Source organism: Mercenaria mercenaria, unplaced genomic scaffold (genome assembly GCF_021730395.1).
Source record: "Mercenaria mercenaria strain notata unplaced genomic scaffold, MADL_Memer_1 contig_3453, whole genome shotgun sequence".
Lineage (NCBI taxonomy): Eukaryota > Metazoa > Mollusca > Bivalvia > Venerida > Veneridae > Mercenaria > Mercenaria mercenaria.
Window position 1 is genome coordinate 12,415 of NW_026461592.1, and position 25,823 is coordinate 38,237.

At 34.9% G+C, this 25,823-nt stretch overlaps 3 protein-coding genes across 3 annotated transcripts; 2 read left to right on the forward strand and 1 right to left on the reverse strand.

Annotated features, from left to right (window-relative positions):
* Positions 1–631: 631 nt before the first annotated feature.
* Positions 632–4,590, forward strand: LOC128553080 (WSC domain-containing protein 1-like). The gene is made up of 4 exons (XM_053534189.1): positions 632–793; positions 1,915–2,091; positions 3,694–3,812; positions 4,444–4,590. The coding sequence occupies exons 1-4, from the start codon at positions 742–744 to the stop codon at positions 4,588–4,590; spliced, it is 495 nt and encodes a 164-aa protein (XP_053390164.1). The 5' UTR covers positions 632–741.
* Positions 4,591–8,956: 4,366 nt separating this feature from the next.
* Positions 8,957–9,700, reverse strand: LOC128553077 (uncharacterized). Its single transcript, XM_053534186.1, has one exon. It carries the CDS (start codon positions 9,698–9,700, stop codon positions 8,957–8,959), a length of 744 nt encoding a protein of 247 aa, XP_053390161.1.
* A 10,460-nt stretch (positions 9,701–20,160) lies between these two features.
* Positions 20,161–25,095, forward strand: LOC128553079 (uncharacterized). The gene is made up of 4 exons (XM_053534188.1): positions 20,161–20,837; positions 22,355–22,435; positions 23,030–23,123; positions 24,171–25,095. The coding sequence occupies exons 1-4, from the start codon at positions 20,771–20,773 to the stop codon at positions 24,400–24,402; spliced, it is 474 nt and encodes a 157-aa protein (XP_053390163.1). The 5' UTR covers positions 20,161–20,770; the 3' UTR covers positions 24,403–25,095.
* The last annotated feature ends 728 nt before the right edge of the window (positions 25,096–25,823 follow it).

The following is a 25,823-nucleotide window of genomic DNA, read 5'->3' on the forward strand; positions in this document are numbered from 1 at the left end:
TACTGCTTTGTTGTCTGGGTAATAATTTGAGCACTTTACAGAGAAAAATGGTGTTACGAGGAAATCCAGTTTATTTATAAAGGCCACGAGCTGAAAAATGCGAGTAATAAGTAAGTAATTGGAAAGATATGAATATAAAGTATATTATGTTACCAGAAATTAACCTTTAAGAGGAATTTTGTAGCCAAAGGATAAAAGTACATGTATTGGTTCATAAAATTGCGTATTATTGGTTATATAAATCGTTAGGTTATATGAATCGTTAGTTAATTGAAGAAATAGATTATCTGCTCAGCTCATTCAGAAGGTGTATAAATGATTTCCTAATTTTCTTGGCATGCAAAGCAATGTTTAATATGACCTTTCTTAAATGAATCGTTAAATATAAATTAACAAGTCTTTATACATTTTTTAAAATCAACACATCACTTATTACTATTTCTTTAACATCTTCTCAAGATATCAGTGTTCGTCTTGAAATTCAATTTAATGTATATTTGAAGTTTGATAATGAATGACTGAAGCGGTGTTGACAAATGCAATAATGTCCTCATAATTTCATTGTAGCTATGAATTTTCTGTATTATTTAAACATCTGACTTCAGTTCATCATTAAGTTTACAGGTAAAGTTGCATGGTCACAAATCTTTATCAGTTTAGCGTGAATAAAAACTTCCGGGTATGACAAGTGTTTATAGGTCGACAAGAGTTATTTTGTGTGAATTTAGCTGAGTGAAAATTATGATTTTGGAAATACTTTTTACTTTGCTCAAATGTGTATTGGTTACAAAAGGTATTCCTACTGTTTTCTACATATATTTAGATCTATAAAGAATTTTATTTCCTTGTCAGTTTATGTATGCTGCATATTCAGTGTTGTGTAGGGAATAATCAGTTTCAATTCACAAACATGAAAGTAACTACATTTTCATTACTAAGCTATTACCTGTTACGACGTACGTGGTTTTAAAGTAAAAACTGAACGAATACAACAAAAGCCTTAACACAGTCAAGGAAGCTACACATTCTGGCTGCTTAAGACAGTTTGCTGCTTAGCAAAAGTTGAAATTACATCAAAAAGTCAATTAGAAAAGTTAGCCGATTTGTTGCTTAAGGCGTGAAGTTGCTTAATACAGAGGGTCGCTAAGGCATTAAGTATAGGTTAATAAATGGGAGAGCGGTGCCTTTAAGTGATAATGGCCCTGGGAAGGTGATAATAGCCCGAGGGCTATTATCTTCTTCCAGGGCCATTATCACTCAAAGGCACCGCGCTCCCATGTATTTACCTGTTTATTACATGTTTACCTATAATATAGTAAGAAATGGAGTTTTTGTGTCATTTATATGGGTAGGCCTACTTGCGTCTTCTGGCACAATAAATTTCAGCTTTTCAGTTTCTATATTATTTGTATAAGAGTCTATTTACTGTATAAAATCAAATACCTAGATAGTTTTACTTTCTTGCTTATTGCATAATTTAGGGAGAAAAATACGTTATTTCACGATGAATACACGATGTTACGCTCAAGATGATAAAATAAAACGGAAATATTCCTTGTTTTACCTCCATGAAACGCCATGACGTCATTTTTGTTTACGGACGTTAATTTCCCGCGCTAACGCCAGGGCCATTATCGATAATGGCCCCGGGGCTTATTATGATAATGTGATAATACACGACGCAATGCGATAATGGGAGAATTTTCAGCACAAATTTGTTACTATTTATAGGTACTCATGTAATAAGATCTGCTGTAATCATTTGACACCACAAACATCAATACGGATTCGATAACATAGTTCTACTTTACACAAAATTGTACATTTTAATAAACATTAATTACTATATCTAGTGCGTATAATATGCTATTTAAAATCTAACTGTTACAAAAATACAATATTATATTGTTTAAGCATACTGTGTATCAGACAAACCAACAACATGGATGCAAGCACGCAAAACACATACCCTTGCAACACCGGATATACATTACAACGGGCAGAATCTTTCAGTCAATCTTGACTTTGAATTGGACAATAAAACAGTTTGGATAGGATATATCAAGGCGCTAACAGCATTTGAATATTTTGGTATGTATGCTTACATATTTCAATCGTAATTTAACCGACAACATGGGATACTTTTTATTCATTTAGAGAAAGTATTTACATTTGTACTAATAAATATTTGTATAAGATTTGCTGTTAAAAGAGCACGTTGTTACAAATGAGTAGTTCAGATGTGACGGTATCATAAAATAAAAATACAACGCAATCAACGTATTTACATACCTAAAATGGCCCTTTCTACTGCAAGAAGTTCACAACGCCTTGTTCCCGGTAACATGGTATAATTTGAATGTTCTTAATAAACTGTGAGTTCATCTTGGTGTATAAAAATAAACAGCCTTTGGAAGCATAAAACGCAATTATGCAACACTTCTTTTACCTTTACCAACGGCTTAAGTGCAATTCTGTCATTGAGTGATCAAAACACTACAGAAAATATAACAACACTGAGACTAAGTAAGGAGAGACGCTTTGGTCGCAAAATACTATGTTGTGATAGCTAATACTGTAACAATTCATAAGAATATCAGCTACACGTTCTCAATATCACTTAACTAGCCAGAATTTGGACGTTATATACATAACCAATCAGCCACCGCATAAGATGATTTAGGTAAAGTAGATTTTCCTGGATGGGGCATACATTCCGTTCAACTGGACGAGGTTTTAGCTGTAATTCATGCGGAAAAGGCTATGAAGCCTGCGAGTTGTTAAAACAAATACCTTTCTTATTTGGTACTGCAAATTTTTCGATACAATTGTTCAGATATTTTGTCTGAAGACAGCATTGAATATCTATAATGATAAGTAATATTTTATATGTAGGATCATCTACTTGCTCAGATTTACAATATAATTGTCAGGAGAATGTTATCTAATACAAATAACTTTAGATATCTATTTATAATCATATCAGTTGCAAATCAACCTATATGGTCAAAGAAAAACATATATGCACAATATATACTTGGAGTGAAAATGACGACCGGTTCATTTAATACTTGGGGAGTTCGCTTCCGATTGGTATTTATGGCATTAAAGTAACGTCAAATCTCTAGATCTAATAATCTTTGCAGTTTGATCATAATTATTCTTATGATAATATGTAACAGTATATGATTTTTCATTCACTGTTTGGCTCGAATCTAGTTTTTGGCTAAATATTTATCTAGAAGTACGAGAGAGACACACAATAACATTTTATTACATGTTTTCAGTGATTTAGTATTATTACAATTGTCCGCAGTGAAAACTATTAAATCCAATTTTCTCTAGTAAGAAACTATAAAGTTATACAGAAAATAATTTTATTTCATATGTAGGATAACATAGTTAGAAGCTCACACAGTGAAAGATATCTTGATGTTACACTTAAAAAAAGAAATCTCCTCTATATATTTAACTTGAACAAAGCATATTATACATTTACTTGCAGAAAAAGCATATTATACTTGCAGAAATTTAGAAGAAAATCAAGTTTTTAAATTTCTTATTTTCAATCGGATTTTGATTTCGTTTGCTTTGCCGGATTATATTATTAACATTATTAATTTAGATTTATTTAATAAGAACAATACTTCGTGTCTGCCTATGTCTATGTCATTTTTGTATTTAAAATTTCAGGATGTATGAGAGAGGAAACGGGTAGCAGTTTAAAATCATTTAAACTAAGAAAAAATAGACCAGGACTTTGCTTTTCTGCATGTGGAAAACAAGTGTTAGTTGGTCTTCGAGGTAGAATGGTAAGATCGAATCGAAATCTAATTTGGCTAAATATTAAGATACATTTGATTTACATATCACTTTCAATTCATTAGGCCTTAGGTAGTTGGAAGCATTTGATGACATAATGGCAAATAGGCATACATCAGCATAACCATTTTTGTGACACATATTGATAAAGATAGCTAAACCACTAGCTATTTCTTGATCTATTATTTGATCTCCTCGAAAACGAAATGTTAAATGTTTTAATATGCGTTTATTGTGTAAGTGTTATCGTAAATATTTTTTCTTCACGCAGTCCATATTTAATGACAAAAGTTAGCTAGTTTTGTTTAAAGATAATGCAGTGTTCCGGGTCTTATGTTTGTTCAAAACTATGAATATAGAAAGTACAGGTGAGTTGTTTCGATTAACGTATTGCTAGTACTATGTCTCTGCTTGATATATAGACATTTAACAATATTGTTGTATTGTTCAGTGTTTATAACGGAGAAACGCGCAATGAAGGGATCTCCTTGTCACCTGGGAGAAAGAGATATTTCTAAATTATATTTGTATCACAATACAGCGGCTTTTCTTTCTTTCCTTGTTACAAATGATGTAACTATCTCTTTTACATTTACTCTTTTATCTTTTGACATATTACAGTGTTATTGTTTCGAAAATGAGACCATTGTAAATTACCGCTTGTCATATTGCGACACGGCGTGCGAAGCTGATGACGGATTTTTGTGTGGCGGAGCTAAGCATGTATCCCTGTACAAGGTCAATAAAGAAGGTATAACATTTATGTAAATTATTAATAGAAACTTCAATGACGCACGATTGCTGTGTAATGTAGAGCAGCAAATTTACAGTATGAGCTGAACATATTATTGAACTATATTGCAAGATATCAACATAAATGGAGCATAGATGGAGAGCATGGTAATGGCGAACGTTGCACATCAATGATGTCATTTCTATAGACATAATCATTTTATCAGTAAATTGTAACAAGCGTTAATCCTACCTTGCAACTCAAACCTGCAATGACGACCATACATTTTTTATGACAGATATTAATCTCTTGGTGCTATGTTCACAAAACATTTGCGGTCTTAGCCGAGTTTTAGATCTAAAGTTTGACAGCAAATTTGACCAGAACTGAGACAACATATACTGAATAGTCATTCTTCGAACATTAAAAAAATTACACAATGTCATTATACTTCTATATGATTTGGCATGTTATTTTGATGTTCAATGATGATTGGCTTTGTTTAACTGATTGTTATGTATGAAACAAGCATTAATTTAGTTTGCAATTTAAAGGTGCTGTATGTGTACTTAAAATAACAACCCTAAACGTAATTATTTTTTAAGTCAGAATAAAATTATTAAACATCCTTAAATATTTTTATGTAAATAAAACAATTAACAAATATGTCATGGACACAATTACGTTTAATCTGGATCAACCCTCACATGGAATGGAATGACAGAATTCCATTATCAGATGCTTTATACAGGGCTTCGGTCCTATTTTTACAGCCCTTCATATGCTTTATATTGTATAAGCTCAATTCTACCATATTGAACACAAGATTAAGATATATTGCACAGCGTTAAATGTTAATTTGATACGAGGACAAGGCAATGTTTTCTGATGACATTGACATCATTTCCTTCCAAAAACAGGTGATAAATGCGTCATAGAGCCGAAGGTCCTTTTGTTGGTTTTATTTATCCACGCCAGAAGTTGAAGCTAGTGAAATAATGTAAATTTAACATGTTTTCTTTCGTAGAAAAAATATTGGTTTGTAAAATTAATATGAAGTATAGGATTTGGATATTTTGCGCAGCCGGACGTGAACCTGATATTACCTATTTTATATAAATTTATAGACTTTCAAGCAAATATATTTTGTTAAACATTAATTTAAGTCTTTGATCTTTTGTCACACGCTATATTGCGAGGAGGAACGTCTTTGGAAGATAAGGCAACATATTATGCTTCTACGTCTGTGTCTGAACTGCTGGCTGAAATGAAAGTGAAAATAAATATTTCCCACTGTTTGCCCATAGACACTTGCATCTTGATTGCCCCTCCCATGCCCCTGTCAACTGTAAGTTAGTGTATTTGAGCATTTTAATACAAACTGACCATATTTGGTTTTCATAGAACATGTTTTATCACAATTTCAGCATGTTTTTAAAAATGTAATTTTTACTTCTCAATGCTCTTCGTACTAGAAGATGGGAAAGATAGAAACTGACAATTGGAAACAATAGTCGACTCAGCTTTACAGTTGGCACCTACCTATCCATGGTATCAATTGACGCGTCTGCAACAATTCTGTCAAATGCTACCGGTCCAGACCACTGACATTCGACATTCATTTGGAAAGCGATAACTTTCATAAACCGGTCAGTTTTCTTTCTATAGAACAGCTCCGTGCGAACATATACAAGCTCGGTCAATACCATTGGCCGGCGGAGCCGAGTACCAAAATTGAAAAACTTTAAGTTCCAATGAACCGGATAATTACTACACCTGGGCTTGTATTCATAGAGCTCCTAAGGGAAAATTTTCCCTAATGGACTTACTAAGGGAAAAGTTCCAAAGCATTTTGTGGACAATTGTAGAGAATGTCTAACAATATTGTCACATACAGTCTGGCATAGTAATGAAGACTATCAATAAACCTTATAAAGTCTGCTCATTCCTTTTGTGCTATGTTGTTCGGGAAAATTTTACAAAGTTAAGGATTTTTTAAGTTTTTCATTATGTGTTTGGTCATGCCACAATGTGACCTGCATATTCACTGTATTTGTTAATGGTAAACATGCATCGTGCCTTCCCCCATTATTACTAGTGGGTTTAGCGATATGCTGAACGGTAATGGTATTGTTCATTTTAACAACTGTCATTTATACAACTGTATAAATTTCGATAAAAATCGAGAAATTCAGTAGAAATATTGCTTATTCAGAAGTAATGAAATACACGTTGTGCTTACTATATACCACGATAACTTGACGTTAAACGTATCCACTAATAGTATCTCAGGACTAACATTTTAACAAATAAGTGCATACATACATGTATATTCTACCCATCTACATAAACAGACACGATTTCGCCATATTTATCCATAGTTATGCCTTTATTCAGAAGTTTATTATTTTAGTCTTTGGAGTTAGGCGGTTTCGATTTACATGTGATTTCTATCACATCCTTTACGTTTTATATTATAATAGTTTCTTTGAATAAATGTAACAGACTTAAAGATATCAGCCATGACACGCTTGTCATCTCAGTGTAAAAGACATCTTGCGACAATGGATGATCACCTAACACGTTGCTTTGTGAGCAACTATTTAAAAGTCCTGACTCGATATATTCATATAGGAAGTGTCTAGAGGTACGGATCCTTACAGTTAGAATCTGATTCTAGAGGTACCTCTAGACAATACTTTTAGGGGTTGTGTAAGGGTACGGGCCTCCATTTTCCAGATATATAGGGTTATTTACATCTTAAATTTATATGCCCTCCATACTTCATGGTACATATAGAGACTAGTCCTTAACAAAATCCATATACTCTACCCAACTACATTATAAATAGGCATGCATGATTTCGCTTTCAGTAACATTGAAATATTAAAAAAAAAAGAATTGCATGATTTACTGTATTTTTTTTCAAATCTTACTTTCCAATATTGTAAATATTCAGAACATAGACAGAAAGGAGTATATTTTAAAAACATGCTGAAATTTAGACAAAACATATTCTATTATCGCCACATATGACCAGTTCGTGTCAAGACGCTAGAATATGATAAAATCATATTAAAAGGCTAAAATATATTTACTTACAGTTGACAGGGGCGGTGGAGTGGAATTATCCTGTCCCCAAGTGTTTGTGTGTTGACCTACGCAGCATTAGCGTTTTATCACGTGTCTGAGTCATAACCGTGTTTTTCTTTGCCGTACTGTTAACTCCATAGTTTTGGTACTGGTCGTACAGACTTGAAATGCTGATTAATATTTTACACATTGTTATTTTTACAATGAACGTTAAATTACCGTATAATCTAGAAATGCTCGTATCGAACGTTAGAGAAAAATGGCAATGTAAAAATCTGAAAACCTAAAGAAGAAAAAGAAATGAAAGAAACGAAAAGGATTAAATTCGAAAGATGGTTAAAAACCATTCTTACATAGAAGCTGAAATCCCTTTAATTGAGAAGAGATACACGTTTTAAGGAAATACAAGTCTCTGAAAATCTGATTTATCCTAGTTATTGTTGAAATACCGTTATCACGTAAGTGAATTGTCTTTGAATTAAAGATCAACCTGGTTTAGTGGTGTTTAAACTTTATTTGATGCGTCATTGAGAAAGCACATGAACATGTTTTGTAAAGTTTGCTTCTACCTTTCTAGGCACTCATAAAATATATTAAATTGAATGTTCATATAACAGCTAATACTTCAACAGTTTATGAAATAACACTTTTTTGAATCTTTATGAATGTTTTACAGCTACTATGTCAAGACTGATATACGAAAGCGATAGACAGGATAACAAATGTCTTCGACTAGAGAACAGTGAAAGCGTAACTTTCAGCCAATGGCAACGTTGTGGATTCTCTTTTAAAACCTTGTGTACATTCGGTAAGTAGACTTACTGCTTCTTTGCTAATATGCTAGAGTACTTAAGGTACTCTCAACACAAATATTAAATGGTAATAAATTCAACACTTGAAATGGGAAATGATACATTTCAGCCTTTCTTGTCTTTTAGTTGACTTTGCTTAAAATACTAGCACCTACATTGTCGAAGTTCCAATGGACCGGTATCGGTCAACCATCCACCAAAGACACTTGTCCCAATAACACACCTAAGCATCAGGAGCAAATAAAGTCAGTCATTTGCAGTTGCTACAGGAACTTACTTACTTAATCCGGGACATAAGGCGTCAACGGTACATCTCCACCTGTCTCTGTCGTTGGCAGCGTGTTGTGCCTCGCCCCACGACAGCCGCATCTCTTTCAATTGGTGCGTCTCCATGTTGTTTAGGAGCGCCCTTGTTTCCTTCTTCTAGGTGGTGTCCATTTCAGTGCAATTTTGGGTGGCTGGGACTAGTCCATTCTGAGGACGTGACCTAGTCATCTCATTCTGCGTTGTTTAATTTCAATGGAAGTTTCCTGGCTATTTGTTCTCCTGTAGAGTTCTTCGTTGGCCAGTAAATGCGACAGATTCTCCTAAGGCAACCATTGTGGAAGACACTGATTTTCTTCATGTCGCTCAAGCACTCTGAACCATACAGCAGGACTGGCTTCACAAAACTGGAATAGAGCCTGAGCTTTATGGTGTTGCTGTATTGCCTTGACTTCCAAATTGGCTTGAGCCTGGCGAAGAAACCTCTGACTTTGCTGGGCCTGGTTTGTATCTCCTTTTGTGCTGCGTTGTCGTTGCAAATGACACTTCCAAGATACGTGAAGTCACTGACCTGTTCAAGAGGGGCGTCGTTTACAGTGATGAAGGTTTCATCAGTACTGTTGATGCTCAGGACTTTGGTCTTGGAAGAGCTGAGGGTAAGACCCACCTTGTTGGCAAAGTTGTTCAACCTGTTGGTTTTCTGTTGAAGGTTGGTTGCCTTGGTAGACAGCACCGTCAGGTCGTCGACGAAGTCAAGGTCTTCAAGCTGGGAGAATGGGATCCACTGGATACCTATGGGTCTGTCACAGGTCTTCTTCATCACCCAATCGATGGTGACTAGGAAGAGAATTAGTGAGATCATACATCCCTGTCGCACGCCAGACTTCACATGGAAGCATTCTGACAGTAACTGTTGTCCATCAACTCTGACACTGCATTCGAACTTCTGGTAGAAGAGTCGTATCAGTGCGACCATCTTTGGGGTAGATTCCGTAGTTCGCTGGAATCTGTCATAGGGTCTCTCGATGTATACTGTCAAATGCCTTCTGAAAATCAATGAAGTTGATGTGCATCGGGGTGTTCCACTCTATGCATTGCTATATGATGATCCTCAGTGTGAATATCGGATAAATGCACCCTCTACGTCTTCTGAAGTCAATCTGTTCCTGTCTGAGAATGTTGTCTATGGCTTTGTTGATTTTGCCAAGAAGAACTCTAGATACTTGGATGGAACTGATTGGAGCCAGTTACCACCGTTTTGAAGGTCACCTTTCTTGGGGAGCTTGACAATCAGGCCTTTGATCCAATCATCGGGGACAGCTTCCTCTTCGCATATGTCCTGGAAGAGGTCAGTCAGCAACTTACTGGAGTTGTTGATGTCGGCCTTCAGGATTTCTGCATGGATGGAGTTGTTACCATCTGCTTTCCCGTTCTTCATCGCTTTGATGGCAGCTCTGGTTTCGGCCTCGATCGGCGGGTTGGTATCGATGTCTAGTAGTTTGGTTGCAGTCAGGGGCTCAGGTGGATCATCTGGGCTCGGTCAGTTCAGTACCTCCTGGAAATGTTGTACCCATCTTGCCGCTTTCTCCTGCTCAGAGGAAAGATTGTTGCCTTTCTTATCTTTGACTGGCATGGAGTGGTTTAATGATGAACCAAGACTCCACAACAGAGCCCAGAAGGCATACAAAGCTAAGGATAAGGATGTCAAGAGAAGCGCCCGGGATGATAAGAGAGCTTAGGTGGAGGAGTTAGCTTGTGAGACGGAGCAGGCAGCCCAAAGTAGAGAAATGAGCGTGGGGTACAGGAAAACCAAACACAAAAAGCTTACTGGTACAAGCATCTTAGCTTTAAGGACCTTTCGCATATCTATCTGTAATTGGGTCAACATTTCCAGGAGGTACTGAACCGACCGGACCCAGATGACCAACCTGAGCCCCCGACTACCACCAAACTACTAGACATCTTCTAAGCTCATTGGTGAACTGCACCTTTACGTTTGTAGATCTCAGATTGTTGGTGTTCAAGCGCTTCCTGGATTGAGTCAGTAGGTCAGTCCGACGTAGCCTCAGCCTAATGCAGTGAGCATGTAGTGATCGCTATAGACATCCGCATCTCGATGGGTTCTGACTTCTCTAAGCGACCTCTTCCAGTTGCCTGTAATGATGACATGGTCAATTTGGTTGACGGTGCTACTGTCAGGTGACTTCCAGGTGAGTTTGTGGATATCTTTATGTGGAAAGATGGTCCCTCCTATCACACAGTGGTTATACAGGCAAAATTCAGTGAGACGTTCCCCATTATCTTTTATTGTTCCACAGCCCCCGTGTTTGCCTATAGCACGTTCCCTTTCTTGATTCTCGGAACCGACTTTGGCATTCATGTTTTGGTGACCAGTAGCATATCATGCTTGGGAACTTTGGAGACTGTATGTTGCAGTGCCCCATACCAGTCATTCTTGTTTTCTTCCTCCGTCTCATTTGTTGGTGTGTAACACTGTATAACAGTAAGTTTGCAGTGTCTGGAGTTGAAACGGGCTCTGAACATTCTCTCGCCGTGTTTTATGGCTACTATGAGGGCTACACCATGTATATGCTTGTTGTCATGCCCAGAGTGTAGAATGACCAACCCACTGCTGTTGATTTGTTATCAAGATCCTGTCCAGCGACATTCACTGACCCCCTGTATGTCCAGTCGATACCTTTCCATCTCTCGCATTATTTTAGCAGATCTAGATGGTTCAAACATGGTGCGAACATTCCACGTGCCGACACGAATTGTTGATTTGGGCTTAAGTAAACTATCTGTCGTACTCCTGACTTCCTGCTATAGGCTTTCATCTAGAGTAGTCGTGTTGTCGTTTAGTTGGCTCAAGTCTACTGGAGGGCTAGTTGTTTGGTATGCATTTGTATTTGTTGACGTTTCTATAACATATTTTGTTTTACATGATGGGGGTGTTAATCCCATGCCCAACCTTCTCCTTTATCCGGGCTTGGGATTAACAGTAGGAGGTGATCCAGACGAAGTTGCAACAGGAAACTAATATTTTACTCGTTTAAATCGCATAAACGAATAATGGACATGCTAAAATGACATGCAATGAAAGAGTTATAAATATCAATAATACGCGCGAACGTATTCCATACGATAAGCTAACTGTATTGTTAAAAACCGATTGAAAGTTAATTGCCCGACTGCCTCAAAATAAGAACTTTTATAATGTCACTGAAGTAAACGTGACTTGATTAATTTCAATTGTTTTGTAAATTGACCTCATAAGCAGCAGTATGATTCATAGTTCTAATATGTGCGTGTGTAAACAATGCCCCTAAAACATTAGTTAAACGATTATACTTTTCTGCCTGAGTCGACCTGTCCAAACAATGCTGGGCCAAAAATTATATCGTTTTAGACTGATATAAACATACAAAAATAATATGTAATTCTTGCACACCAGTCATTAACTTATCGCATAATTAATGTGTATTCGAAATAAACGACAGGTAAACCACAAAATACTTTGGTAACCTTTTCTGAACTTCCTTAATTTCTAACGTGGCCGTGTGCACATGTAGGCAAAAAGTAAGTATACAAAAATAGAAAGGTTTTGTATTCACAGCTTGAAGTGATGTATGAAGCTAGTCGTGTCATTTCGTTTGCATCTATTTGGTATCAAACTATCTATCAGCAGTTACTTGCGGAGTCGGGTTATAAATGGTATAGAATCAAGGAAGGCTGGTTAGGTTAACTGCCATTCGTAACGCAACTGATATGCTGTTGAAAAAAAGCGCTAAACACAAAACAAACATACAAACAAACTGAACAAAATATTTTCAATGGTAGTTTATATCATTAAATATATAACGTTGACAAAGCCATAAAGCGCATGGAAATTCTCTGTACATCTGGAAAAAAGAACATAGAAATACATTAACATAATATTGACACATGTAGTACAGATATTGGTTTACGATTCACCAATGATTATGGCTTATGGCACGTGAATAGAAAATATTGGAGGAAAACATCATAATTGTAGATTTATGTATTTATCTATATATTTCACTATTTCAAAGTTTGTATCTATTTATTAAACTGTCGTTTTATATTCTGAATAATCATCTTTTGACCAATAGTGTTGTCTGTCACAATCTTTGTTGATATCAATACATAAAAAGTATAAAATAACTTATATCTATTTATTAATCGTTAAATGAATAAATAAGGTATCATTTTGGATATTGTAAAACAAGGAAAATACCTTTACTTTTGTAGAAAACGGTACGATTCTTGCTGACAATCGGTATCAGTCATGGAAAGATGCAACACAGAGATGTTTCCAGATCAATGGATATGCAACAAGTTACGTGAACACAACATTTAATTTTCATGAGTTACCTACAGGTACATCCTGGACTGGAGTCATAAGAAGCAGTGTTATCTACAAGTATGATGGTAATCGTTCATGTAATTGGCTTTTATTTTTGATGTATCCGGAAGTTGCCATTTGATTTAAAATATGTTAATGTGACTCTAAATACAACATAAAGGAAAACAAAACAAAATAACGTAAGTATCCAAATATCTAAAATGTTCAAAAAACTGAACGTGTAGAATTTTGTATGAAGAAAAAAAAAACAATAAAAAAAACAACAATTTTGAAACAGTGAACATCGCAGACCAAAACATTGGGCATTTAACAATTTACCATGGGACAATTTACCATTTACCATTAGTCATCATTTTTGTTTGACATGACATTACATGTAAAGAGATTAAAATTTACACAGATTTATTACTCTGTTTTACCCCTGGCTTAATACCAGAAATATCCATAGAATCAAAATTTACATCTACTATACATACACATTACAAATATATTGAAAACATTTATGTCTATGTTGTGTTTTGTACATAATCTGTTAATTTTAGAGACTTCAATAACGTAATAACAGGATAGTGCACATATTTTTATGATAAAAACGTTAGGTTACTGTATGGTGATTTGGATCTATTAACCTTATCTATAAAACAACTATGGTTAGCAGAACTACGCCTTTTTACACATATTTATCTGGTTTAGTTTTCTTTATACATGTTTTCAGAAATAGATACTGGAAACTTCAGCAAGATTGAATGTGGGTATACTGTACTATCTCAAAGTGACCAAAAAGACGTTTTCTTTACAGACAATTGCAATTCCACTCTAAAGAATGCCCTATGCCATTATGGTAGGTAATTTTCTTCTAACTGAAAATGGTGGCATACTAGTAATTAGATATATTGAAAATTTGATGTAAGTAATACATAAACATGTATTTTATGCCCCGAAGGTGGGCATATTAAAATCGCACTGTCCGTCTATCCGTCCGTCCGTCCGTCCGTGCGTGCGTGCGTGCGTGCGTGCGTGCGTGAGTCAGTGCGTCTGTGCGTCCGGTAAATTCTTGTCCGGGCTGTAACTCTTCCATCCATAAAGGGATTTTGAAATAGTTTGGCATAAATGTTCACCATAATGTGATGACGTGTCATGCGCAAGACCCAGACCCTAGCTCCAAGGTCAAGGTCACACTTAGAGGTCAAAGGTTATCATGGTCTGTTTTGTGTCCGGTCCATAACTCTGCCATCCATGAAGGGATTTTGAAACAACTTGGCATAAGTATTTACCATAATGAGACGATGTGTCAGGCGCAAGACCTATATCCCTAGCTCCAAGGTCAAGGTCACACTTAGAAATCAAAGGTTAACAGGGTCTGTTTCGTGTCCGGTCCATAACTCTTCCATTCATTAAAGGATTTTATAATTACTTGGCAGAAATGTTCCTCATAATGAGACAACGTGTCATGAGCAAGACCCAGACCCCTAGCTCCAAGGTCAAGGTCACACTTAGAGGTCAAAGTTTAACAGGGTCTGTTTTTTGTCTGGTCCATAACTCTGCCGTTGATAAAGGGATTTTGAAATTACTTGGCATACATATTCCCTATAATGAGGTGAGGTGTCATGTGCAAGACCCAGACCCCTACCTCCATGGTCGAGGTCACACATAGAAGTCAAATGTGTTCCTTGTCTGGTCCATAACTCTGCAATTTATCAAGGGATTTGAAAATAATTTGACACAAATGTTAACCATGTTGAGAAGATGTGTCACACGTATGACCGAGGCCTCTTAGGTCAAGGCCACAAAATGCTATGTGATTTTTTGCGCATACAACTGTGGTATTCTTGGGCCTACTTCGGGGGTATTTGTCACCAATAGTAACAGCTCTTGTTTGAATACATGTACACAAAACAAACAATTAAATAAATCTTTCAAGATATACTTAATCAGATTTCAATTTAGATAGAAAATGTATCAATGTAGACAATGTATCAATATAACACTGATTGCTTTAGAGGCTGAAATTCTAAACTAAAGGAACTCATTTTTAAGAAGAAATAATAAACATTTATGACAGAGAAGATTATGGTCAAAAGTTTCTAAAGTGTGCTTTGGCAAATTAATAATAGAATATTCTTCATGTAGACTTTGTAAAAGATTTGACTCAATAAGATGTGAACAGCTTTATCTTTAATTAATTTATGTTATTTGTTCATGAATAAATTGTGTTTTTATCCAACAGTCAAATTAAAGCAATTTGAGTCTTTTTAGATAAATGTACATTTTCCGTAAACAGTATTCAAAGCTGTTATATTTTCTGGCCCTTTGTGATCGCGGAATCCATTCAGTTCCGCTGAAACCGGTAATAAAGCGATTGAGTGGTGTTGCACGTTTCATTGCCTTCCATAACAGTCAATCATCTTGACAAAAAATTCAGTAAATAATTAACTTGTCTAATGACCCGCGTAACATAGACTAGAATGATTATTTCAAGCGAATGAATAGCTTTTAAAGAATGTAGGATATCTTTTCTCGCATTAAATCTATTTTAAAGCTGACGTTTGATTAGAAATCTGTAGACTTTGAAGGGATCTCAAGTTTCTGAAAAGAGTTCATTTCTGACGTTTGGGAGGATATTACCGCTAGAATTCCGAGTATCGCTACCAAAATAGGAATAGATGACCCTTCTATTTAAGACAGTGTATAATGTTGGCTACAAATGTTGAAGTTATGTAACATATGACGGAACGGAAACCTATGGAACAGCTTTAGAGCAAAAACTGCATACTGATTTTTGACATCATTATGCAAGCCACAATCGGACGTACTGATTTAGCATTTTAACAACTGAAAATACATCTTGATTTCTTATACGCCCATGCCTCATAATGATGATCATATAGTTACATCGATTCTTTTTCATTTGTCTATTCAATTAATATTGCTACTCGTATGCATACATCGGGCCTTCTTCATTTGTCTATGAAACTATCTTGCTTTATGCAATGTGACATGCATCATTTAGTGTATTAGCTTGTGGTTAACATAGACACTCCTTCCCATGTGTTCATGTTGTCTATGTGCTGAATATATCAACAGAAGTGGTTCTTTGACGACTTGAATGTGCTCACTCGTACGCATGAAACAGCTAACAAAGTTCAAGACAAGAGAGCAAACACTATCTCCCTTGCCACTTTGCAGAATGCATCACAACACTAAGTATAATGAGGTTGCCATAATGTACATCTCTCATTATGATACCAGAGGGCGTTTTTATCTTCGTGCTCGGACGCTTCCTCTAACCCACGGAAAAACGCGACACTGCGCATTGTTGCTATGTGTACGGTGACCAGACATACATTTTGTAATATGTTTGATTTGTCTAGGCGTCCGGTAATAAAGTTCGAAAATGCCTGTATATCATCAAACATGTACGCATGTTATTTATTGCATTAAGTCATATGAGATACCATTCGTTTCTGAAAGTAGCAATAAAAGCTAAAACATCCATCAACTTTTTGGCAGGCAGCTACGTTTACTATTCATTGAAAATCTCTCTTTTAATTGTTAATTATGTTATATAAGAGTATTGAACTTAAAAAGTTCGGTGCTGCGTTGACCCAGCTGGTGGCACTTACATTTCCTTTTTTCTGTTTTCGTTTCATTTTAGTTTTTTAAACATGATTTCTGTTGGTTTGTTGAACAAATTTGTATTTGTTTTATTCAGGTGTACGGAAAATGAACATAAAGATGAAACATGATGAAACATGTGATAATTTCCAAATGAACTCTTGATTTTTACTTAAATGGGTTCTACGTAGCCTAAACATATTCCTTCCACAATTTTATCAAACAATTTTAATGATATTATTGTCAGATGTGTTTAGACGAAATATGTTAAACAACAGCACCAACAGGTTTGTAAGTTTAGATCACATTATAATGTATTTATACGTAATCATGTACATATATTGTGTATTACCTCTATTTGCTGTCTTTCATAATGCACTATATTAATAATATATGTCATGCATTTACGAATCGGATACAAATATCTGTCACGACAGCACCTGCGTATTGGGCGGTAGCGAGGTTTGCCGAGTTACAGCCCATACGCAGGTGGTCGAGGGACGGATATTTCTAACGCATTACTGATATTTTTCTTGCATATCGTATACATATAAGCTTTTCATTCTGACAGATTATTTTTCTTGCGTGACGTATGTTATAAATAATTGAATAAATAAAGAAGGACTCTTTCTTATAGAAGAACAAAGCGCGGGAAAATAACGGCCGTAGTGACGTTATGACGTTTCAGTGAATCATAATAACAAAGTTATACTTTAGTTTTATCGTTTGTAGCGTAACGGTATGCTCTTACCATAAAATAACGTATTTCGAATCGAGAAATATACTATAAGGAACGGAGAAAAATGGATTTTTTTCGGGTTTTACATAATGTATAATTAATGCATGAATCACTAGTTGTCATTAACAGCACGAGAATCATCTGGCATGGCGTGCCAGATGGGTATTGCCGGCATGAGTACCGGCTGGGGGTTTCGTTTTGAGGAGGCTACGTTTTTGGTGCGTGGCATTCCCTGTTTGATATTTTTCTTTGTTTTATTTTGCCGGCATGAGTAAAATCACTGGAAACGCCAGTCTGGTGTTAATGTAATTTAGAGGACTGAAAATAATTCGTCTAATGGGAATGTTTGTGTCTACATACATTTCTCTCTATACATGTAAATTTGTTTTGATTAATTTAAAGATTGCAAAATACTTTTAACATGCAATTCTTCAGCCCGCACCAAAACACGCACACGCAGGCGCATACACATAATTTTATATGGCTACCAGGAAACAAATTAGGTGACTCCGAATCACTAACCTGTGAGTTCGCTCGGACTTTAATAAAATCTGGAAAATAGATCCCTCGGAAGCAGCGAGAACAAGGCAAATAGTGAAAATTGCAGACTTGGTTTGATTGAGTCTGTTCATGGGCAGTAATGGAAAAAGCAACACTGTCCACGCCCCCTAGCACCGGCTTAAGTCATAAACATTCTTGATGAACTTAAAAGGCCATTTCACATATACTCCGAACCGAAAACCAGAATATTAGAATGCATTATGACCAATGGACCATTCAACATATACGTCAAAACGGATTCGAATGATAAACCGAAACTGACACGAAATGAAATTCTAGCTCAGTTACCAAATTCGGGCCGAAAAATAAAAGTTTTTTCATCTTCCATAAACGGGAAAGCTTACAGCCACCACTTCGTCGAGTTATTGCCCTTTGATTGTTCAACATTAGTCGCTGGCTAGAATTCAAAGAAACTTCATTGGAAGCTTTTCTTTTAGGAGGAGATATGCGTATTGTCTTTATGAACCGGTCGGATGATTTTACACTGAGATATTGCCCTTTGATTATTCAACATTCTTGCATGAAAACTTTTTTTTTCACTGGATCCCTCCATGTATTAACGGGAGAAAAATCGTGTGCAAACAAGGCAGTTTACGTGCTATTTATACATGATTTTTATTTTTGAAACGCTTTGGCATGTTTGTATTTCTGCGCAGACTGGTATTCGGCATCTGCGTCTTGTTTCTTCCATTATAACCTCTTCTTGTAGCATTAAAGAAACAATGCAATCCTAAGATATTTAGCTGTATCAGTTTCCAACTCCAAACGTACTGCCCGCAACAATGTACGCATCCGCTTCTCTTAGAGTTTACTCCCTTTACAAAGCGTCTGTTCAGTTGTTGTAAATAACCGTTAATGAATAAGTATCGCAAGTAACTTGTTCAATTGTTCGTTTTTAGGGATCATATTAATGATTTTGGTAAGTATCAGTTGGTATGTTTTAACCTGATTTTTTGAAGAATTCATATGATAAACCGTGAAAGCTAGTCACTACCTTCGTACTCATCCGTATGCCAAATGTGTTCGTACTCAAAATAATTCAAATGTAATGTTATCATTCTTAAAATTGTTCATAAAAGTTTTAGGTAATATGCAAAATTATGGGTCATGTCATGTTTTTAATAACGATAAAAAAAATAAAATGCGCAAAAACCTTCAAATCATGCTTTTGGTAGTATTATTGATATGTAGGCCCCGGTTATGGATATCTAAAACACGTTTAACGTTTCCAAAAACAACAGAATGATAAATAAAAAATGTACCGGAATCGTTAGGTCATCAAGTTGAAAACAATAAATTTAGTCATCGTGTCATGTTTTTAAGGACGCTCGCTACAGTTTCGTATTTTTTTTCTCAATAATAGATTTTGATGAAATGTTTTGTATTAAAAGATCATGTTGTGATGTATTGAAAAATAAAACAAAGATACTAGGTCACTACCTTTGTTTCAATTTAACTTGCCCCTAGATATTGTGTTATTTTTGACATTTTTAAAAATTTCTATAATCCTAAAATATATTTCAGTAAAGTACAATAATCAGCATAAATTTGATATCTAAGCATTTTTATAACGGAAAACAATATATCTATTTGAAACATGCTCAGAGAAATCAAAAGAAAATGATTTTGTAAAGAAAGGAATACTTGTTCAGCAGACCCAAGGGCTATTTTTGCATATTTTTGTCAATTTTATGTTGGTACTTCTACTATTTTATCGAATTTCATATAATAGAATTCAAACACTGCACATACCTGTGGTTATGTCTACCTAATCTAAAACAAAAAGAAAATTGATAGGCCACCATATTAGATTTCGCTTAAATCAAATTACAACGAGGTGGGGTATGGTGTGCATTTATACAATTCAGGCTGGTACGAAATACTCTTTCAGTGTTTGAGCAAATGGCTTAGAGATATATCAAATTATCAAACGGCAGATTTCTTAATAAGCGGATTTTAAGGTTAACCCAGCTAAATTTCTATGTAAGCATCAAAGCACCTTGCATTTAATTATCAAATGAACCACTTTTGTTCTTTTCATCAATAAGTATACACAACTGACGCTCCAAATAAAGCACGATGCAAGTAACCACTAGTTAATTAGAAGAATGGTTAATGTAGTACTGCATGTCCGAAAGCAACACCATATCTTAGAAAAACGAAGCAAGTACGATCCGATCGAACTAAATACCAAATAGAGACATGGGCATGTAAGATCCGAATGACAGAATCATAATGCCAACTTGTCAGATAGAGACATGGGTACGCAACAAGCCAAGATGTAATTTTGCCTCAATACTGTCACAACATCGAGTTTTAAATGCAACAATTCATTTCTCAGAACTAAGTATGTATGAATGTGCAAACATAAGATGCACGAATGGTCATGAAACAATGCAAAATGGGACGCCAGAGGGAAGCATGTGAATCACAGAAGCATATATATAAATCGCAAGAGATTTGATGTACAGAACCACAATGCGGTTTTTGCCCTAATTCTGTTCCATAGAAATCATAAGTATTACAAACCGCTACATTCTAAAGTTAAGATGGTACGATGATCTGAATGAAATCAATGTTTTGAAGAAAACGTTAAAGTTCTGGTATGTACTCATTTGAAATAAAAATTCACAAAATGATCCTTTTCTGATTATTGCAAGGTTTTCAATTTCAATCATTGTAGTAGTTTTTTCTCTCTTTGATTCAGTTAACATTTTTGTTTACTTTCAGAAACTAGTTCGACAATGACAACATCTTCAACTTCAATGCCAATGTCTGAACTATCTACAAGTGATGGAGACTCAAAACCAGGTTGGTGATGATATTGACAAAATTAAATAAAATTCTGCTTGTTGTATATACATCAAGTATTCAAATGCAGGCTGAACCCATAGAGGTTTATATCAGTCACAATGGCCAATAATCTAACATAAATTGGCATTACCATAAAATCTCGCAAATGCATAAATAATAAATAACTTATTGTTGGATAATCAATTTATTGCCCTATATGGCATAGTCGTACGTCTCAGTAAGCGAACACAAACAATTTTCTAAATAGGCAGCGAGTCTTGACACAAGCTTACAGTGTTTCTCTAAGTTTCAATCTGACTAGTCACTAGACTGATAATAAATATATTTCTACGTTTTTTCCCCTTTATTGTCAAATTCAATTTCATGGAGACAAAAGCCAGTCTATTTTAGAGACTTTCACAAAGGAATGATGTTAAAATCATCATGATACTGGACATAGGACATAGACCGGCTCAGTTCACTACATTCAATCATAAAAAATGTAAAAAGATATATCATAGTCTAGGAGCTAGTCTAATCTTAGTGCAACAGTCATATTATTCATACAGCTTCTCTATAGCAATGAAACATATTGCTTTATTTATAACAAAAAACTGTTTTGGTGAGTAGTCGAAGCTCATTGTCTGCTATATCTCTTTTACATTTGTTGGTTGCAGTTTCCATGATTGTAGACTTAGGTTGCATTTAAGAAGTTTTCCGATAGTCTACTTTTAAATTGTTATGTTAAATGAACTTGCAATACCAAAATGAATTCATATTAGATGACATTGATATAAACGATCATGTTGACCCACCTACTCCGTAACAGGATTATTTTCTGAATTACGACTGACTTTCTGGTCCTTTTGGATAATGGAGTTTACTCAATAAATGTGTAACAGAGTTCCATTCAAGCCGGTGCTAGGGGCGTGAGAGGTGTTGCACTATATTACATTACCTATGATGAACAGACTCGATCAAACAGAGTCTGCTATTATTCTGCTTGATTGCATTCTATGCTTCCAAAGGGTCTTCTTATAGATTTTATTAATCAGTAGGTCCTGGATCTTTTTGCATTTTAAGATATTTTAGTAATGTTGAATTTAGGACAAAACGCTTAACAAGATATCCGTAATGTTTTATGACAATCCATTGACAAATAAAGAATTTTGATGTCAAAAATTTGCTTATATTTACAAATGAAAATAGTCCGTAAAAATATTATTGTGAAAATTTAAAAAGTTCTATAAAACGACGTAAAGTGTAATTGCTATTATCTTACAATTGAAGAGAAATCCCGGAAATGCATTAGATAGATATCAAGGAAAATAGCTTGCTACGGTTAAGGTGAATCAATCAGTAAGTAGGAGGACTAGTACCCGAATAAAGATACAAACATTTTCGATATTTTCAAAAAAAAGAAAAAAAAGCAACAACAAAAAACTCCCCCCCCCACCCCACACACACCAAAAAAATAAAAATTAAAACGAGACTACTGATGCCAACGTCTTCTTTATTTAATTTGTTTGTATCAGATAAGACAACTTTATCTTCAAACATTTCAAGTGGCAATTGGTCTGGTACAGATAACAATGAAGAAGAGATGCAGTACAAAGGTTGGTCATTCGCAAAATTTGTTCTTTATTGGAAGCACAGGATCTCTGACAGTTATGCACGCAATTTGTGCCCTTTTTTTTAATTTACACATATTTTTCTATTTTTTATTCCTAAAGTTTTCACTGTACCCAAAACCTCTGTGTTGAGCTTTAGACAGGTTCACAACACAAACTTTAGACGACGATTTATGTAAGGAGACGTGAAATATATTTAAACACGTATATCTTTTTCATATGTTCAGTGTACTAGTTCGATATCATTTATAGGCATTCACAAGCACATTTACTTATTTTTTCCAGTAGAATGTGACTCATATAAACATACAACTACACATGAATAAGTAAATGATTTTCTTTTTATGAGAATAATAAATGAATAATATATGTCAACATATTGCTGACTCGCAAAACACAAAAATAAATTTTATGTTTTTCATACACACACATTTAAATGGAAACATATCAGACTTTCAGCGATCCTCTTTAAACTCATATAATATCCTCAAGTAAACATTTATCCATGGCAGGAATACTTAACTATTGCATCAATCTAATAATGAATATTCTTTTATATTCTGTTATTATTACTTTCAGGTTCTGACGTCGGTGCCATCATTGGTTCCTCTGTTGCATCTGTCCTGGTAGTAACTGCTGCTGTTGCTGTCATTGTAATCATTTTGAAAAGACGGTACATTTATATTTGTGGAAATATTCTCAGTTGTTATACAGTTTTACAGTGTTGTATATGTGTACATGTAGGCTTTTGAAAAATATTGATTCTTGAAAATGCTTCAAATTAGAAGATTTAAAGATTTAAGGAATAAAAATATTCAGTTTCTCGCCAGACTTTTATTGCAGCCTCAATATTATGCCTACTTAATATTACATATAAGTATAATAAAAATGCTGCTGTCAAACCGACCGTGCTTCAAGATGTTAAAGCAATATTACGATCGTTGGCTTACTTTGATTATATTCCGCATGATAACAAGGGAGACAACCAAGCTTATGTGAACAAAAGCCGGGAAACATGAACCCAAAGAATGAGTATTAAATCTATAGACAGGACATGTGAAATATTTATACGTCGAAATAGGTTCGTTAAATAATTTTAAGCTGAACAAAAATCAGAATGACATATGGCTCAGATTTGCATATGTTCCATACACTGAAGTAACAAACAATATATAAGATACAAGTACTTTATACTTCAGCCAGCTACATATCTAATAATGTTCAGAGAAATATTTGTAGAATACCGGTATAAGATTTATACAAAGTGAAATCTTTTGAAATGAAATAATGTAGTGTCAAGTAATCTCGATGCAATAAATGGTATTGACAGGTTCCAGAACACTAAGATGATACTGACTTGCATGTATAACTGTAATCTAAAAATAGCTGTCCATAGTGTAATACAGTTTCTCGGCTAAAACAAAAAATATATTTCAGATGGCATGTTATAAAACACCTAAAATGTCTTCAAAAGTCAAAACTGTTAGTACTTGACCACTCTTACCAGTTTTGACTTTTAACCTGGAAGCAACCCAGGAAGTGTATGCTACAATGGAAACATTATTAATCTAACAATTTGCGTTGGATGAATATATAATGCGTTTTATTTAAGTTTTATTAAAAAGTTAAACGGATCACAGTTTAGTTAGATTTCATACTGTAAACCGATTAACTGGTCTTAATGAAGCTACAATATGTGATATTCTCTTTTCACGAACAGACAAAGTGAACATCAGACAAAAATGGGTAACTTATCAGAACAAACCAATTATATTACACCTATTTCGACTGAAGCAGACGATAGAATCTATATAAACGTGAGAGAAAAAGATACAGGAGAAACAAACGACAGCTACGAAATACCAAATCCACAACGAAATGTGTACGAATCTTTACATGGCAGACCTAATGAAGATCATTTCTATGAAACAACGAATTCCAGTCTTAAATAATAGAGATTAGAGAGTGACACATCTAACTGTGATATACTGAACAAACCTTAAAAGAAGGGTATGAGGAACTGTCAGACAGAAACGGACATACGAATGCTCAAACCAAAACATATTCCTGCAACAATGGACTATATTAAAAGGTGTACTCAGTTATAGTTACTTAGCTAATCAGCGCTTATTTGTTTTGGGTTTAACGCCGTTTCTTTCAACACTTTTACAATTATGTAACGGCGGCGGTTAACCTAACCAATTTGCCTGGATTATGCAGAGGATACGCCTCTACAAGAAAGAGTTTCTTTTCGTCGATAATGTTTCGATTAGTTTTCTTTGGGCGAATGTGGACACCACCTTGCAACGGTCGTTGGAAAACAGTTTCTATGAAATGTTATTGCTGTTATTAAATCTAGGTCTGTTATGAACAATGTACATCATTTCTTATATGATTGACTTTGTCTTAAAAATGTTACCTTTTGAACTTAATACCGTATGTAAATCTCAACTGAAAGAAATGATACGACAAATTTAGTAGTTTCTTTTACCTTTCGTGCCCTCGAACAGAATACACAGAATTGCAGAATTATTCTTTAACCTTTACCCTGCTAAATTTCTAAAATGTGCTGGTCCATCATTCAATTGGGCAGTACCATTTATTGTTCAAAGGGTGTTCCTCTACTGACTGAATAGCGAACAGTGCAGACCATGATCAAAGGCAGAATCATTTGCCGGCAGGACGCTAAAAATTAAATCAAGATATGTTTATTTACTACATGTATATAGTTTTAAATTACGTTATATTACCAGCAGACTGTATTCAGTATGGTATTGTTTGTAACAAACATGGTATTTAAATGAATTAAGACTCAGTCAAACGCATGATAGCATTTTAAGCTTACCACGGATCTTCTTACTAATTTTATCAGAATGTCAAATTAGATGGCTTAAAAGTTTGGTGGAGAAATTTAACTGGAAAACAGTTGAATTATTATATAATCTTACATGGTTGTTTTAGCTCGCCTATAAGAATTTGATGACTGTTAGCGCTATACAGGTCACAATGTTTGCCCAATATTTATGAAAGTTGATGAGGATGTTAACCTTAACCAAATTTCGTATGTGTTTTTACTGGATTATCTGGAATAAATATTCTAAGTTGTTAGTTAAATCCATAGGGAAATGTTGTAAACGCTGTAGGGGTCACATTTTCTCCCTCATCTTCATGAAACATTGTCAAAATGTTTGTCTCTTTAAACAAAGATATAGTTTGAATCTAGGTGGTTAAACAAGGCCACTAGATCAAGTAAAAGAGAAACTTTGCGAAAATTGATGTAACTTTGCGAAAATTGATGTAAATCAGGTAAATCATGAAAACAAACAAGGCTTTTAATGGTTGGACCTAGTTACCTAGTTTTCCTAAAGTGATC

Excerpts from the sequence above, each read along its gene's own strand:
- LOC128553080 (XM_053534189.1), top strand. The coding sequence starts at position 742 with ATGATTTTGGAAATACTTTTTACTTTGCTCAAATGTGTATTGGTTACA. Across the intron at positions 794-1,914 it reads ATGTGTATTGGTTACAAAAG|CATACTGTGTATCAGACAAA; the intron begins GTATTCCTACTG and ends ATATTGTTTAAG. Across the intron at positions 2,092-3,693 it reads AACAGCATTTGAATATTTTG|GATGTATGAGAGAGGAAACG; the intron begins GTATGTATGCTT and ends TTAAAATTTCAG.
- LOC128553079 (XM_053534188.1), top strand. The coding sequence starts at position 20,771 with ATGACAACATCTTCAACTTCAATGCCAATGTCTGAACTATCTACAAGT. Across the intron at positions 20,838-22,354 it reads TGATGGAGACTCAAAACCAG|ATAAGACAACTTTATCTTCA; the intron begins GTTGGTGATGAT and ends TGTTTGTATCAG. Across the intron at positions 23,124-24,170 it reads GTAATCATTTTGAAAAGACG|ACAAAGTGAACATCAGACAA; the intron begins GTACATTTATAT and ends TTTCACGAACAG.
- LOC128553077 (XM_053534186.1), bottom strand. The coding sequence starts at position 9,700 with ATGGTCGCACTGATACGACTCTTCTACCAGAAGTTCGAATGCAGTGTC.